This window comes from Mchenga conophoros, linkage group LG16, assembly GCF_057382185.1.
Source record: "Mchenga conophoros isolate Kocher_MC1m ecotype Shallow Benthic linkage group LG16, M_conophoros_male_GT1.1, whole genome shotgun sequence".
NCBI lineage: Eukaryota > Metazoa > Chordata > Actinopteri > Cichliformes > Cichlidae > Mchenga > Mchenga conophoros.
Genome location: NC_140541.1, coordinates 35,377,277 through 35,394,721, shown reverse-complemented (window position 1 = coordinate 35,394,721; position 17,445 = coordinate 35,377,277). Strand labels below are relative to the sequence as shown.

The 17,445-nt window shown below is 38.3% G+C and overlaps 1 protein-coding gene across 1 annotated transcript in view; it reads left to right on the top strand.

The window, feature by feature from the left end:
- Positions 1-17,178, top strand: part of LOC146557220 (E3 SUMO-protein ligase ZBED1-like) — a 30,384-nt gene extending 13,206 nt beyond the window's left edge. Inside the window, exon 2 of the mRNA XM_085250549.1 lies at positions 17,030-17,178. Within this exon, the coding sequence (XP_085106675.1) occupies positions 17,030-17,178 (149 nt within the window). The remainder of the gene's footprint in view (positions 1-17,029) is intronic.
- The last annotated feature ends 267 nt before the right edge of the window (positions 17,179-17,445 follow it).

Here is a 17,445-nt window from a genome sequence, read left to right as displayed (position 1 = left end):
CTTTGCTAGACATATAAGGTGAAATCGCTAGATGTGACATTACAAAATAAGTGTGTGTACGTGTGTGGTTCTTTTTGTTTCTTTTGTTATTCAGATTAAGAACATACTCAGCCAAAAGAAGAAAAAAAAATCACCCAAGGCAAGGACATCCATCATTTCATTCTGGTCAAGTGTTGAAAGAGGAAAGCAGCATAATGGATAAAGTAATGATGTTGTTACACAGCACTAATGCTCGCTTAGTAGTACTCAGCGGTGCTCTAAACTACCTGTTTATAATAGGTCTGTTACCGTAACACCTCCAGATGTTTCCATTTAAGTTATGAAAATGATCACAGGCCCAACATTTTGCCCTTGTGCAAGTCCATTTATACCAACATAAAGATAATGTGCACAGCTCAAATGGGAAAACATCTGCCAGGAGGACACATTCAGGAGCTGAGAGGCAGTGTGTTACCATATCAATCACCTCGGTCGATGAGTTTACTTAACCTCATTTTAGTAATTACTAGCTAATCTTGGGTTGACAATTAAAAACGGTAAGCAAAGTTGTGCCTGTTTAGCAAAGCACTACCCTATGCTTAACTCATTCACTGCCAGCCATTGGCAGTGAATGAGTTAAACCCATTGACTCATTCACTGCAATTGACGGCTATAGACGTCAATGGCAGTGAATGAGTTAATCTTCTCTTTAACATAATAATAAACAGGCACTGTAAACAGGTCTCATGCCACGTGTGTCACTTACATGTCATTTCCTCTTTTAGTTAGTTTTTTCCGGTTGGTTCAGATAGATACTGGCTACTTCTAGTTGGAACCTATGACTTGAACAAATAAACCTATGAAAATCTTGTCTTTAACCTAACTGAACAATAGGTGGCCTGCAATCAGGTGTCATGTCACACACTGCAGCTATATTTCAAATTATTTCTGTTTTTTTGTTGTTTTTTCCCCTTTGACTATTTTTTATAAATTACTATATATATATATATATATATATATATATATATATATATATATATATATATGTAAGTCTACACATAGCAAATACAAAGTCTGGGTTTCAATACATTTGAACTAACAATATATCTATTGTCACCATCTCAGCTCTCTACCTAGCTGTCCCTCTGATGTACCCATTTATAATCCTGTCGATTCTCCTTGACTCCACCCCCCAGAAATCTTATCATCTTCAACTTATTTGTTCTAATATCTCTCCAAACTATACATCACCACCATCTTGTAAACACTTCTTTTCATTCTTGCTGCTATCCTTTTGTCACAAATCACCCCTGACACTCATCTCCAACCACTCCACTCTGCCTGCACTCTTTTCTGTGTGTAGTTTCTGTTGCTTTGGATCATCTCTTTCTCATTCACACGTGCATCCTGTCTTACTTCTAATGACTTTAATTCGTCTTCTCTCCAGAGCATACCTCCACCTGCTCCCTGCTCTCATGACAGAGGATATTGTCATCTTGTTTGAACATTTCCATTTCTATCCTTAGTCATTTTCTCCATTCCCAGTATTTCTATCTAGTATATATTGTGTATATACTAATAGAATATATACAGTATACTATATATACTATATCTATTCTCTGGTATATCTACTTTGTTCATCTTCCAGCCTGTCCCACTTTTTCTTTCCTAAGCTGTTCCTTTGAATTATTTCCTGTACTTCCTCATTCTATCACCAAATACCCTTGTCCTCTTTCCAGAGGATATACCAAGCAGTTTTTCTCTGTCCTCCCTGCAACCCAGGGCGTGTTTCAACTCCTCCCAGAAGCCTGCACAACATTCTTCCTTCTTCAGTTTCCACCATTCAATCCTCACTTTTGCCTTCACACATTCTTCTTGATTTCTAAAGTCATCCTAACGACCACCATCCGATGCTGCCTGGTTACATACTCCCCTGCATTCACCTTGCAGTCTCCTATCTCTGTCAGATTGCACCTTCTTCATAATCTAAAGTTCCCCCCCATGTGCACCTTCATCCACTCTTATATGTCACTCAATGCTCCTCCCTCTTTCTGAAATATGTGTTCACCACAGGCATTTCCACCCTTTTCACAAACTCCACTACCATCCCCGCTTCTCCATTTCTCTCCTTAACACCATACCTACCTACCACCTCCTCATCACCTCTGTTGCATATCTATTGAAGTCTGCTTCAATCACCCCTCTCTCCCCCCTGGGGACACTCTACCACTTGATCCAGAATCCTTCTTTCTCTTCTAATTGACATCCAACCTGTTGGGCATACGCTCTGACAACATTCAACATCACCCCATCGATTTCCAGCTTCAAGCTCATGATCCTGTCTGGCACTCTCTTCACCTCCACAACACTACTCCTACTCCATCTCTCTCCCCATCTATACAATGACAAAACCATTTGAACCCACCTCCATTGTTCCTGGCTTTACGTCCCTTGCACCTGGTATCCTGCATATATAACATATCTACCTAAAAAAAGCAATTGCTACTTAATTTATATTTTTATTTAGTTTATTTTTATCGTCTTTTCTACTTTTTGTGTTCTGTTCCATAGACAGGACCAAAAAAACTGCATGTACCCACTATTATGTCATTCACGTGGTCATGAAGTTCCTGTGTTGAAGCCAGAAGACTGGTGGGGTACATAATGGACAAGCCGAGAGTCCACCGTGGGGCTAATGTATAATTTATGGCACCATGTTTGTTTGCATAGTATTTACCTACAGAGAACTTATGGAGAGTGCTTTGCAACCAGTGTAAATCTGCTCCTGTCAAATACACTGCTCCCATCTGACAACAGATGTTCTCTGTAAGAGGGACAGTACGCAGCTGCCCACGGACTGCCAACAGACTGCCACCACTGAACCATAATTTCCCTTTAACACAGACAGACCACCAAGCACCCTCACATCCATGCATTGGCTGATCTAGATTACCCAGGTAACCCAACAGAGGAACCAGCATGGAGGGAATGTGCAAACTTCACAGAGAAAGGCCGTAGTTGCCCAGGAGCTTTGAGCAAGAAACATTACTATGAGATGTCAGTACTGAACCTATAATTTTATTTTCAGTTTATATAGTTTAGGCATTTAATTGTACTTGAGACAAATACTAAATATTAAAAGGGATCAGGGATCATCACACTCCCATTATATAATACCAATAAAAGGTTAATGTACATTTGTAAATAACCATTTTCATGTAAGTTGGATCACAATGTTACGTGTTTCAGTATGCAGCACAGTCTTCTTCACGTCTACCTGATAAACACTGTAAAGCCAATTTGAGTTTTATCATATCTGTTTAATTCAGCTGAGGCTGTAGGCCTTAGATAAACTGTGAGGATTAAACTCAAGAGGGTGATGCATTATGCTTATCAATTTCAACCCAAAATTTATGGACTCTTTGAGTGAACATTTTTTTAAGGTCCACTGTGAATTCAAGTCCTCCTGGATTCCTTCAGCCAGCATTTGAAGGATTAATTTGCTCTCTCCATTAGACAGCAGCACTTGGCTGCCCAGGCCTCCAGAGGGAAACGATGAACATGGCCAGTGTTGTAATTGCTTTAATACTATCAACACAAAAACATGTTTCCGCCGATGTTCACGGTCACAAATTAAAATATGAGACTTAATTAATTGCTGTGATTCAGGTGTTATTTACTTGTTGCAGTGGGGTGTTGCTGCTGCTTGTCCTGTGTGAAATATAAAAATGAAACTAAAGCACTGAAAGAGCCTGGGGTGGCTACGCCACATGGGGTACCTAAATGAGATCCACTTGATAATGCCAGTTTTCTCCAAGAAAGTGGCACTTTGATAATATGAAATGCAGCGCCCTGAGGACACCTGTTAGACAATTATCTCAATTTTCAGCACCATTTATTAATGGCTGACAGTTTGTCAACCTCATTATGTCAATTTGCAGTTTATTTGTGCAAACTGTATGTGCTGCGATGTCCAGGTGCCAAACTGCTTTTGGTCACCTGTTCTATTGCTTTGTTGTTGGGACAGTAATTAAGAAGGCCATTATTTCTGATTAGTGTTCCTTTTCATAATTAATGAATAGGCAGCTTTGTCCAGATGGCTATTTCATCACTAAGCCATTAGTCATCTTGTTAAGCTGGACCTTCAAAGTGAAGCAATAAGTTAAACATATTTCCTACAATAAAAGCACAACAGTCACATTGATTTTAAGCTTCAAGAACACAAGTTTTACTGCTTTAGGAGAGTCAGGAAAATACTTTTTTTTATTGTTATAATATATAACGAAAATGTTCTAGGTGCTTTCTGTTCCTTCAGTTTACAATCCCATAGAAATACAATAATGAGGACATAAATGAAAGTCATCCAATTCTTGTCTCTATTGGTTTTTATTTTTTGTACTTTTTTTGGCCCCCAGTTTGCTTCTCAGTCCTGCAGCCCGATCAAACGGTCCCAGAGGCCACACTTGACCTCAACTCTGTTAACCCTGACTAAGCTCAGTGGCAGTTAGTGTTTTATCACCTGAAGAGGGAACCAACTTTTCCTTCAATCCGCGCTAAAACTAATTAAAGTTGGGGCAGAGGAAGCATCTGGCGAGAAAGAGAGAGAGAGACGGAGCGAATGAGGTTGAGTGAGTGACGTCGGGAGAGGAGAGATTAACAAGTGCAGGCAGAGCACTGTCTCTCAGTCGCTAATCCTTAAAGTCACAGATACGCAGTAAGCTGGGGCCTTTGTCAGTTAAAGACTGCCTTCAGATCTACCCAACTCTTTGTCTGCTGCCGTGCATCCTCCTCCCCTTATACCCTCTACTATACCCTTACTCTTCATACTCCTTGAATCAGGGATAAACATGGGAGCACTCACTTTTCCAGGCGAGATGAAAGGCTGCTGCGGGTTGAAAGAAGCAGCTCATGCAGCTGAGATGGCTTGCCATAACACCAGATGGATAAAAGAGCATGGAGGAAGAGAAAAGCAGGAGGTGTATGAAGAGGCTCTATTTTTTCCCCACAGTGTTTACATGTCACAAAGTGACTTCAACAGATTTGTTTAGCACCTTATTAAAAAGTTCTACTGGAGCTTGGAGAAGTTGCAAAGTAGATTTTTTTAAAAATTTATTTACTTCATTTTCTTTTTTGGGAGGGTTAGTAACTAGTAAAGTGTGAATTTTTATGGACTCTCACATCATTACATACTGACATCAAAAAGGCTTTAAATACATTTTAATAGCTTAATATCCTTTAAGCAACTTTATGTATTCAGTTAAATTCAGTTAAAATGCTTTTTTAATATCTGAGACTGATGTAATTAAACTTTTTTAATTAGAGTTGTTATTATTATGTTACCCAGTGTATAACATCTGGTCTTAAAAATTATGCTTTAATTTATTTAACCCTTCTTTACCGTAAACTTTTTTTAATTACTACTTCAAAAGATCAGCAAGATCACTGCTGTACTTTTGCAAAACTTCACAAATGTAGAAAATAAAAGAAAAAAATACATTCATAAGTTTGTTGCCTTTTGGTTTAAAAAAAAAAAAAACCTATTAAACTCTTAGAAAAGTAAGTTTAAAAACAGCCCCGGATGATTTCCAAACTTCTCGTTTCATGCTTAAAGTCTTGTGATATGCAACCAACCTCTTTATGCAGACTTTCACTGGTTGATGTCCTCACAACATGTTGTCCTTTTAATGTGTCAGATCCTGTTGTTCTGTCAGATACTGCTGGGATCAGTGATTTAACACACCAGTCGATGCACTATACGATGCAGGAAGATAATGTTTCATTTTTAAAGATCATAAACACTACATTAAGTAGAAGTAGAAGTTTTTTTTAAAAAATAAATAAATAAAGTCAAATGATGTAAAAAAAATCATCCATTAGACCGTGGCTTTGGAGTGGCTACAAATGGAAGATACAATGGATACCTGAAGTATTAAATTGTTCTTAGGAGATTTCCTGATCAGTTGTCTGTCATCAATTGTCAGCATGTTAAAGGTATGAAAGCTTTTGCAAGTATCTTAAAACTGACCATGTAACATAAATATACATTTTGCTCAGCAACAAGCCAGTTCAGAAAAATCAGAGAGAGCTTGGTTGTCACAGACCAGCTGTCTTTTGATTGTAGGCTACTTGTTCGAATTTTAGATCTTTTATTTATGTAAGGGGTTAATGTTTAAGTAATTGAGAATAGCTCATTTTCAATCTGTGTCTGTCCAAGGCTGTGTCCAAATCATAACGACACACAGCCTTGGACACAGAGAGACACAGATTGAATATTTGATACTTTTGTTTCTAAACCTCTGACTCATGGATGGACAATGACAGTGTTCCAGCAATACAAACAAAAGCCAATTGGCTTGGCCTAGTCACTTAACCATATCAAAATGATGTGCTTTTTTAATGACTCAACCAGGTACATCAGCAGTAATTAGCATTTGAAGGTGAATCAGTCCATTGGGCTTTGGATGCTAAGGGTCAGTGCTAGTACAGGCAAGCCACAAAAGGAGGACCCTCATTAGGCAGCAGAGACAGGGTCCGTTTATATCCAGGTGGCTACTGGGCGGTTACTCAGAGCAACTTGGGTTTTTTTGTTTGTTTTTTTAAATAAGTCATACCAACTGTCAGAAGTGCTAGTGTCTTTATTGCATATTCTTTTCTACAATGGATTTCCTTATCATGGTCCCCTCCTAATGATCTTATCCACTTCACTGAATAAGATGCAATATTCATTTAATTGCATAATCGGCGTATGGGATTTGTTTGGGTAGCCAAAATGAATATACAGGGTGTCTGGGTGCACTGTGAGTTGATGAGACAATTATTGTGCTAGCATGCATAGCTAATTGTTTGCACAATGCCAGCCACTTGTAGAGATATTTGAAAATTTGCTCTGCCTGCTAGATTATAAATGTAGTGGTAACTTCCACCAGAGACCTTAGTGCAATAACGCAAACTCTAATATCAATAATATGACATGACTGTGAAAACAGAAACAGAAAACTTAGTAATTATTCAACCACATCACAAATCATCATCAAATCACCATCAGAAAACAACAGCTTTAACCACACAGTGGAAAGCGGTGGAGGAAAACATCCCAGCTGATATGTAGTAGTATACGGTATATGTAATTTCATTAAGTGTGGGAAAAGTGACATGTCAGGCTGGAGAAATTCTTCTATCATTATAAGTTAAGTCATTTATTTTTACACTACAGCTGCACCTTATCATTTCTATTCAAATCTTTTGATTAATAACTATCTGAAGAGAAGGTATTTTTTTTTCAAGCAAAAGCAGAGCTTGTAACAGGATTAAATAACATTTTTTAATCTTCTCTATCCACACTGACATTATTTTTTACAAGTACGTTTTGGCTAATGTAACACACAATTTCACAACAGCAACTTTTAAAATGGTCAAACACTACAACAAGCGCTTAATACTCCTTTCGTAAAAGACTTGTAGCCACTTGGTAAACAGCATTACTGAAAAAAAAGAAGTACAACGGGTCTGGTAGTTTGACAGAATACAAATATTCTAACATTGTCTGACACCTACATAAAACATGTCAAGGCTGTTTGTTGGTGCATATTGCATCTCCAGTGGCAAACGTAGTCACCTTCAGCTCCCAGCCACACTGTAATCTTCCACATTAAATATTTATCTGTTGAATAATCTTTAACCAGAGCCCTGGGATCCATATTTCATCTCCAACAACATCAGCCTAATATTTCATTAAAACTATACAGTCAGTGCCTGAGTTGCAGGCACTTGAATTTTGGCTGAAAAAAGCCATTTATAAACTCGTATTAAAACATATTTGTTGAAATACATGTATGGTTTTCCTCACAAAATATTAATTACAGATTAATTACTGAGCATTCTATAGATTTACATACATATATTAAATGTTTTTTAAACCAGTTATTTCATCATTTCATTTCATGACTGTGCACATATCCACATTGCAGAATCATAATAGCAGAGTCACATAATCACATCATGGAAAATGTATGAGTGTCAGCGTCAGCCACATTTGGATAAGATAAAACTTTACTACAGAACGTCTTTGTCAGCTCCTTGAAGTTGAAACAGAGAGAAAATTCTCCGCAGTTAAACTTTCATTAGTTTTCTGTGTGTCTGATGTTAATCCCAAATAAACAGCATGCATCTTTTTTGATATCATAGAAAAGAGGATTTAGAACTTGCCTGAGAACCATCACAAGTTTAAATTGGCATTAAAATAATCCAGCCATAGCTGTGTGAAAATAATGGCTACAGTGCAACCTATGAGCTACTTCAACATAATTTTGCCAGTTTATAAAGTGCAGTGAAATATCAACAAGAGAACTTACAGGGTGCAAAAGAGAACCAGTACTGGCATTTCTATAGCAGATTTATAGCCCGAGTGGCCACATAAAACACTTTTTTGTATGTAATAGGAGTGTGCATGACTAGTTAACCAGACATTTGATTCTCATGGTAGTTAGTGCCAGAAATTCGAGTCAGTTAAAAGTATATTTTTATTTTTGGAATATACAACAACAGTTACCAATTTAAAGAAGTGGTGACCATTGGTTAAAGGGGGATTCAGCAATTGGGGAACCATAAGCTCAATGACATGAAACCACTTATTTTCAGTCACTGAAAATAAGTAAAATAAAAACTTGTTTAGAATTTTTTCTATGTGTAGGCTGTGATCAGATGACTTGTGTTGGTACTTCAGTATAATTCAGCCAAGTGAATTAAAAAATATATAAGCAGCTGTTTGATGAGCTGTGTGGCTTATTTTCATAAAATTATAAACATACAATTAATATTCTTCAATTTGTTTTATAACACATTTGACAAAAGTATAATTCAGCAGCACATCATATATAGATCCAATATCCACTTTTAAAACTCTACATTAAATTAAGATATTACATGTCAGATTTTAATTTCCAGTTGATCAAATTTTACATGCTGAGCAGTCCTTACCTTTGAAAATAACCTCTTATTTTCCTTTCCCGTTCTATAGTATGTTGCGTCACTCCCCATCTGTCAGTGTGGCAGTTTAAAGTTTTCTTTCGCTTCCTGGGAGAGAAATGGTTTGTCACAAAATGTGTCTGCTATCTAAATGTCAATATAAGTACATATTTTGGCATATTTATCGAGCTGTTTGAAAAAGAAGAATTTGAAAATACATGCCATTTTTTAAAAAAAAGGAAAAAAACTGCTCAAAAAGTCTGTGTTGCTAGACTGTGACCCAAACTTTATTTGCACCATCAACATATCACCTGCATAAAAACAAAAGATGATTTGCGTTCAGATTGTCAGTTGGCTGTGGGATGTTGTTATTATTATTGTTACTATTGAATAAGCATCGACGCCATACTGCAGCACATGAAAAATTAACTCACTTCCAGTATTACACAATTAATCTGCCTATCAGAGTTAGTTTCTCTCTAACTGATGGTGCTGGACTGCAGTTCTAAACAACAGCACATGTGCTGTTTAACAGTTTAACTCCTGGTTACAATGCCACCCTCAACACACACACACACACACACACACACACACACACACACACACACACACACACACACACACACACACACACACACACACACACACTCTGTGAATAGAAGTTATAAACAAGTGAAGGAAAAAGCTATGTTAACTGGTGTTGTTCTGTAGTAATTAGCTATGTGTAAGCTTTGTCAGAATAAACTGGAATATAACCAATTGTCAAGGTGGGCCGAGGCCAGTATGTGAACACAAACGCAAATTCAGACAGTCACAGCAGGAATCGAGGTTAGCTAAACTTTTCTATTTCCTGCGTTTACTATTTGTAAACACAACCGAAAGCAATAATAATACGTGTCTCATGAAACTTGAACGAGGGTCTCTGAAACAGAGGGAGAGAGAGGTTAGGAGTGATACTTAGGAATGGAGATGGGAGGTGATGTAACAGATGGCCTTCATGGGTTACTTTACTAGCAGGTGGAGAGGCCTAGAGGGGAGGCAGAGTTAGCCAAGTGTGTCCAGACGGAACCTGAAGGGCCCAGTAATCCGGGATTGCAGTGGCAGGAGGGTCGGCAGGTGAGGAGTCGAGAGTCCGTGAACATGAATCAGTGGTTTGAGATTCCAGGTGAATGAAAGGTACTGCAAAGGTTGAGTATGATGGATCCAAGAGGCTACTAGAATGCAAGGACAATGAGGTAAGTTAACAAGAACACAAAAAAATCACAAGAAGCAAAGTCCGCCTGTTACTAACGTGGGTTAGGAGACAAACTGGCGAAGAATAGTTGCAGGTGCTGGTCTTAAAATCTGCTGGCTGAATATCCCAGATCACAAGCAGGTGAGTGTGACAGATGCGTTGATGAGAGTTCTGGCCAGAGGTGGAACTCAGCAGAAGTGTGAAAAAACACAGCCACAAACCCAGTCCATGACACAAACTCTGCAAACTAGTCTGACATAGTGAATGTTTGCAAAGTTACAGTATACACCATGCAAAATGCTGTACCTTTGACTTCACAGCATGAATTCATTAACAAGGAGCCCAATTCTAAAATACTAACAAAGTATGTGTTTGGTCGAGGAGTTTTCTCTCATTTAAAAAGCTAGCAATTTACTTGGCAGAAATGTACACTGCAATACACAGTCTAAATGCATGCTTATCGACATATATCTGGAGGAATTTTATATTCTACATGTTCCTCAAAAAACTACTACTGACTACTACTGACCTACTGACTTTTCAGTGAGTGGACATGCCACTCGACCTATTGAGCCGTCATTGAGTTACCAGCAGTTTATCTTTTGCTCTTGCCCTATTGGTTCTGTAGTATTGGTAAGCCTGTATGTTGGACTAACATGCTTTCAGTTGATTGCAAAAAGCTCTTTTCTTACAGCTTTAAATAAACAACAAACATATACCTTCATTTTGAAGGTAGCAGAAGTGAGTGTGAAATATTACCAACGTGCTGGATGCAATTTTCTTACTAATGTTGAAATCCTCTCATCTCCCTGGGATCCTATAAAGTCTTTTGTTGTTGGCTTTTTATTTGTTCAGGTATGTAACAGTTCCCCACACGGTCCGATTGATGAGGGCTTCTTTTTTGAAGGAAAGCTCATTTTAGCTCAACTCTGTAGACCATTATAATCACTCAGTCACACAAACTGCAAGGTGGTTGTGAAGACCTTGGAGTAAATAGTGATTATTAGAAAGGTCTGATAACAACAGGAATGTGTGTTACTTCCAAAATGTTCAGCAACCGGCTTAAAAGAAAATAGAGACAGGAGTGTGCCGTCCTTCATTATCATTAGTAGCAGTGTCTGAGTGCTGCGGATTGTCCAGTGGTGCATATAATAGAGGCTGTCAGTACACTCAGACTTGCATCTAAGAGTGACTGAATAGCTTAGCAAGACTTTGGTTTTATAGCAGAGATGTTGCAGGCTGGTGGATCCTGTTAAATATGCACCGTACTGTGGACAGTACGGTGTCAGGCTGTGAGCTCAACTGGGCCATTTGTTAAATCTTCGAACAGAAGGTCAAAACGGTTGAAAAACAGCAGATGTGGTGGTGCGTGATTCTGACATGTTTTAGTTTTGGACTATGCATACACACATGCAGGCATATACAAATGCTTTGGATAGGGGTAGCTGTAACATCAGTTGCACATGTACATATATACATAGAATTTAATATAACCTGTGGTATTCTTGTCCTTTGAAACTGGGTGAAGTTTTAATATTACTCAATTAAAAATGACATGAAATGTCTATATTAGCGTTTTGCTTTATACGGTGAAACACCACTGTAGCTGACATGCATCTGAAATTAATAGAGCCTGTTCAACAATGGTGTAGCTTCTTAAACTGTTTTGCACGTGGGACATTTTCAACTCAACAGTTCAAAATACCACACAAGTTTTCATTTATATCTTTCTCCTTGTAGCAAACGTCCCAAGGCCAAGAACATCTCTACTAACAAATACCGAGTTGTGATAACACAAAACATTCAACCAAATATTTAACCTTAAATCATTTAATCAAAAGTATGAAAGATATTTCCTAGAAATATTGAATGTTAGCTGCTTTACTCTTCTGGCGTCAGAGGCAATAAAGTCAGACCCTCAGTATTCGTTGCATTTTTTCTTTTCTGGAAGTGATACAAGGCGAGAGAACTGAAATACATAAAAGATGATAGTAAGTCTGAAAAGTTTTGGTACAGTGCTCTCTGTGCCAGTTATAACCTAGACTAAATGAATTTAAATAACTCCAAAAATTAACCCATATTCTTGGGAACACAAATTCAACTGCAGGCGACGCCAGCATTCTGTGGGAGACCAAAAATATTCAAATGAGATTTTTGGTTCAGCACCCACTTTCAGGCTAATTTCAGCTGTTGGTGTCTTCTACAGTCATTGGTTGTCAGCAGTTTCCAACAACCACTCCGCAACCAGTTGGGGAACACACATTTTTCCCAAGTCACCTTTTTTTTTTTTCAGCTGTTCCCTGCTCGCAAAAGTATCACCACAGTGGCTGGATCTGCACGTCTGATTTGGCACAGATTTGAATGCTGGATTCCCTTCCTGATGCAACCTAATGCAACCAGACACACTAATTTCTTTACTTCCAATCATGATAATATGCCATCTCTCCTTCAGAAATGGGGTGGAAAGGCTAATCCCTAAAGCATCAATACCACCAATAACAAAGACTTCTTTTGACTTTCAGACTGCACAGTAAATGGCTCAGGTCTGACTACAGGTAATGGCATCACTTGATTAGCCCAAAGGTATTGGTACTCTGTGGACAGCTCTCATTGACTTTGAGTATTGTCCAGCTTTTAATCTTAGCTTTGATCTGTTTCTTTGAAGATAAATTAATGCAGCACATATGTTTTTCTGTCCATACTAAAACTACTCAAGCTTTGAGGGATGATAACCTGCAATCTTCTTTGTTTTGAAATAACATTAAAAAGGTCATGAAAGGAAAAAAGAACAAAAGCCTTTTAACCAAGGGGGGAAAGGAAGAGTAGCTGAAACGAGGGAAATCAGTCCCATCTTAAAAGAGCTAAAATGTTTGATGTAAAAGTAAATTACACTATGAATCAAATTCAAAAAGCAGAACAGGAGACTGATATTTCTCCCAGAGCACTTTAATTTGTGGGATAAGGTTAGATAATAATTAAATGCAATGCAACTGCAATTTGGGGCCTTGGCTAAAGTCACTCCAAATCAGAGCTTTCTTTTGAAGTAAAGCAAAGCTAAAACCTTACTTCAAATTATGTTTCAGAGTTATGTGTAATCTCTTCCTGAAAAATTGGGTATGAGAGTTAAATGCAGCAAGATTTCACATGGATAAGAGGTGAGCTATGAGATTAGGTGGAAACTGACTGGATAACAAGCTGTCAGCGCTGCCTAAAACGAATCGCAGATGAACTCAGGATAAATGGCCAAGCACATCCGATGTTTCGGCTCGCAAATGACTGAAAACACCTCATTAAAAGATTCTCAGAATTTCCAACTGTGTGAGTGCAGATGGGCAAAATTATCCCGCGCTTGCTCCCTTTCACACGTAGCCACACAAATGCATGCACACATTATTTATTTATTTATTATTATTTTTATAATTTGCTGATGCACAATTATAATAGGTGGGTGAGATACAAAGGAGCCCTATTATTATGTTACTGGAGTGTTGCTGAATTTCTTCTGCCTGTGCTTTATCTTTTACTTTTTCATTAAAGAGGACCAGCATTACAGCAGTGTTCTGGATTTTTGCCATTTAAATTGTAATAACATTAACCCGACTAGGAGGTGTATATTGTGATTACATGAAAGCACCTTATCTAATTCCCCTTCTTGTTATGTAGAATTTGTCATGTTTCGGCTGTGTGGCAGGCAGGAGAGGACCCAAACGCAAACTCACGGGGACAGAACTTGAACTCAAAAGCACAGCTTTAATTGCTGGAAAAATAGAACACAGGCAATACAAAACTAAACTGGGAAAGCTAATCATAAAGTATACCAGGAGACACGGGGAGAATCACACACAGCATGGGGGAGACTACAACACTGACAAAGAGAAACACAGGGCTTAAATACACAGAGGGATAACGAGGGAATGAGACACAGAAGGAGAGCACAGCTGGGAGTAATCAGGCTGGACGAGACAAGGGAAGCAAAACTAGAAACACTCACATGAGACATGGACCTTCAAAGTAAAACAGGAAACACACTGACTGAATCCTAAACATGCAAACTTAACAGCAACTGGGGAGACAGAACACAGGAACCTGAAACATGGTACAAAAACGTCACAGTGGACATAACATGGAACACAGGGAAGCTATATGACAAAGCCAAAGAACTAAACCTAAGATAACCATAACAGACCTAGGGAAACAAGAAACAGTACAACAAAGGACTCAAAACATAAACCATAATATAAAAACACAAGATCTCTTCAAAATAAAATAGGAAACATAATGAGACGCAGACATGACAACCAGAACTTGACAACGTAAGACACAGACATGAAACACATGAAGAGCAGGGGAGACTTAACATGGGTTGGAAACACGAGGGGGAACTAATAAGCAAATGAACATAGGAGACCTAAAGAGCTTAAACATACTATAAACATCAAAATGAACTAAAACTCAAAACACTGGGTCATAAGACCCAGAATAGTGACAGAAGTCTTCTTTTTGAAAACATCTTTTCTAGCTGTTTTTTAAGACGTCAACAAGGAAACAAACAAATGAACAAAAATAATTGTTGTTTTAATTATTTTAATACAGCTTTTGTTTAGTTTTTTCTTTCTTTGTAGGTCTGGAGCACTGTCACTATGTAGTAGACTGATTGCATTTTAGATACTCTGCTGTAAAGCTTGAAGCCAACTTAGTTCATGTGATCTTGATAAAACACTACAATATTCAATTTAAAGAAACACTGCAAAGAAACTGTCTGTAATAGTCACAGGACACTACTATCTTCAATGTTTTAGAGAATTTTTTCCCCTGTCCTGTTCGACTGTAGAAATCAGAGTTGTCGACTAAAGGCCAAGAAATGCCAATTGGCTTTCACAAATGGAGCATTATAGCATTTGTTATAAAGGCCTACTTGATAGTCATGTTTTATTAGATAGTTTCTAGGATTATTTTATTTTGGATAATGACAGTGATAAGGGACAAGACTGGGGATGGGAAAAATGAAAAAAGTAAAGTGGAGAAGGAGAGGGATAGAGAGAGAAAGGGACAGCAACAACCAACACATGCATAAATAACAGTGACAATGTTACTGAACAGTACACGGTACTAATAATACCCGATATTTGTGGAAGCAGCAGCAGCCCAAGATAATGTGTCTATGAGTACCTGTGTGTGTGAGCACGCTTGTGATTATAAGGTTTCTCCATGTCAGTGTCTAATAGTGGGTGCATGCATTTCCTCATGCACATATACAAAAAACACTTGCCCAGAACCTCATCAGACGGCCAGCTCGTCCTCTTCCTCATCATCATCTTTATTTATAAAGCACTTTAAAACAACCACAGCTGATGCAAAGTGCTGTACATTGGAACAAAATATTAAAATTACGTAAGCCTCCACCCAGCACATGAGGGCACAGAAAAGGAGGACCTCCCCTGCACCTCAGTGATGCACCTGCATCCATTCATGTGAATGATGGAGCAGGAGGAGGCAAGTACTTAGGGATCGGGAGGAAAGGTAGATTCCTGGCTGCAGGATGGTCTCCTCAAAAGCAGAGAGCACCTGCAAAAGATGGTAAAAACCTCCTTGCCAGCAAAAGGGGGCCCCTGGTTTGACCAGTGCTCAGAAAGCTTCCCAGGCCCATGGTCTCAGTGCATGCACCAACTCACAGCCCTGGCAATACACCAGTCAAGGACCAAGCCCCCTAGGCCCAGCCAGAAACCCAGCATCCGAGAACCTCATCCTCAAGCCTTCCCGCTAACCTTCCTCTAGTCTCAAAAAGAGGAATTTTAAGATTTTTCTTTATACCAGGAAAAAAAATACTTAAAAAAATGCATTCTGAAATAATGATATTGGTAGTTCAGTATAAAAGGATACAAATTGTAAGTTGAAAGCATTCCATTTTCATAGTTTTCAGTAGAATAGCAGTTAGGAAAAAAGTTAAAAAAATGTGCTTGACCTTTTCATGACCAATCAATGCTACCCTGCAAACAATTATTATTTGCAGGGTAGTTATGAAAGTTATTTCAAAGTTATTTTAAAAAAAAAATTCATTTTTGAAGCAGGTTTTTAAAGAAGGTCGCTCTATTTGATGTGGTCTAAATATTTTAGGGGTGTGTGAAGAGGTCCTTTTGTGGGGCTTTTCAAGCGCACTAATTTAATCTCAGGGTTTTTCCTGAGGTGTGTTTTGTTTCTGTATTAGAAATCCTTGAGGACCCAGCAAGGCTTTTCTTGTCTACTTTCAGACAAGACCACAAGACCACACCGAGCACCTTTATGTGGATGTTTACTTTGCATAGAAGAGGGATTAAAAAAATGTCTCTGACAACGCATAAGCCATTACCATCATAGTTTAACCAACCAGCTGTGATTCACTGGAATTCTACTGACTCCATGTCTCTATGGTTTTGATGAATTACTGATCTATCAGCAGATTGTATAGATTAATAGGGTAAAACTCTAATGTAAACAATGAAAACACATTGATGTTAATGTCTACAAGACTTTCAGTGGACATCGGTCAGTTATTCTGAAGCGATTTATATGCCAATTTCTAACTGTATTTTTATTCTTAGACTCTACTACAATAGCTATTTGTAGTGTACTATTTTTCATAGATCAGAATATTAACGAAGCTTGTGCTTATGTCTGTAATTACACATCTGTCTGCTTTCCAGGTGTTTGGTGACTAATCTAAGCTTCTCATCACTTCCACTTTCTCATGGTGTCAAGCCCACTGAGACACCACTGGTCTACTCCAATCATCTTTCTGCCCGCCTTTTTCAGGCCAATCAGATTCCACTCAACATACTTTAAATCTCACTGCTCATCTGTTTTTCTCCCTTGTAGACACCTTCGTCCGAACCACCTCCTCCCAGCCCCGGCTCTTCCTTGTTAATCATGCTCCATCCAAGCCTCCATCTCCACCACCAGCATCGAGAGTCAAGGGGTCCTTTCCTAGTCCTTATCTCTGCTGGAATTCCATCTCCTCCTTCTAGTGATAGGCCATTGGAGTCTAATCGCCAAATGCCTTAATTGAATTCTGTATATCAACAAATCATGTTCCTTCTAATGATCTCACCTTATTGAACTTATTTATCTTATACTCGACATTGGTGCTCCATCAATACAGACTTAAGTCCTGTTCCCCTCCATAATTTTCTTATGATTGGGTGCCTCACACAAACAAAATATGTGCAGGGCATCTTGCAGTCAGAACTGTGTTCATGATATGATCATAACAGGGATGACAGAAAATATAAAAA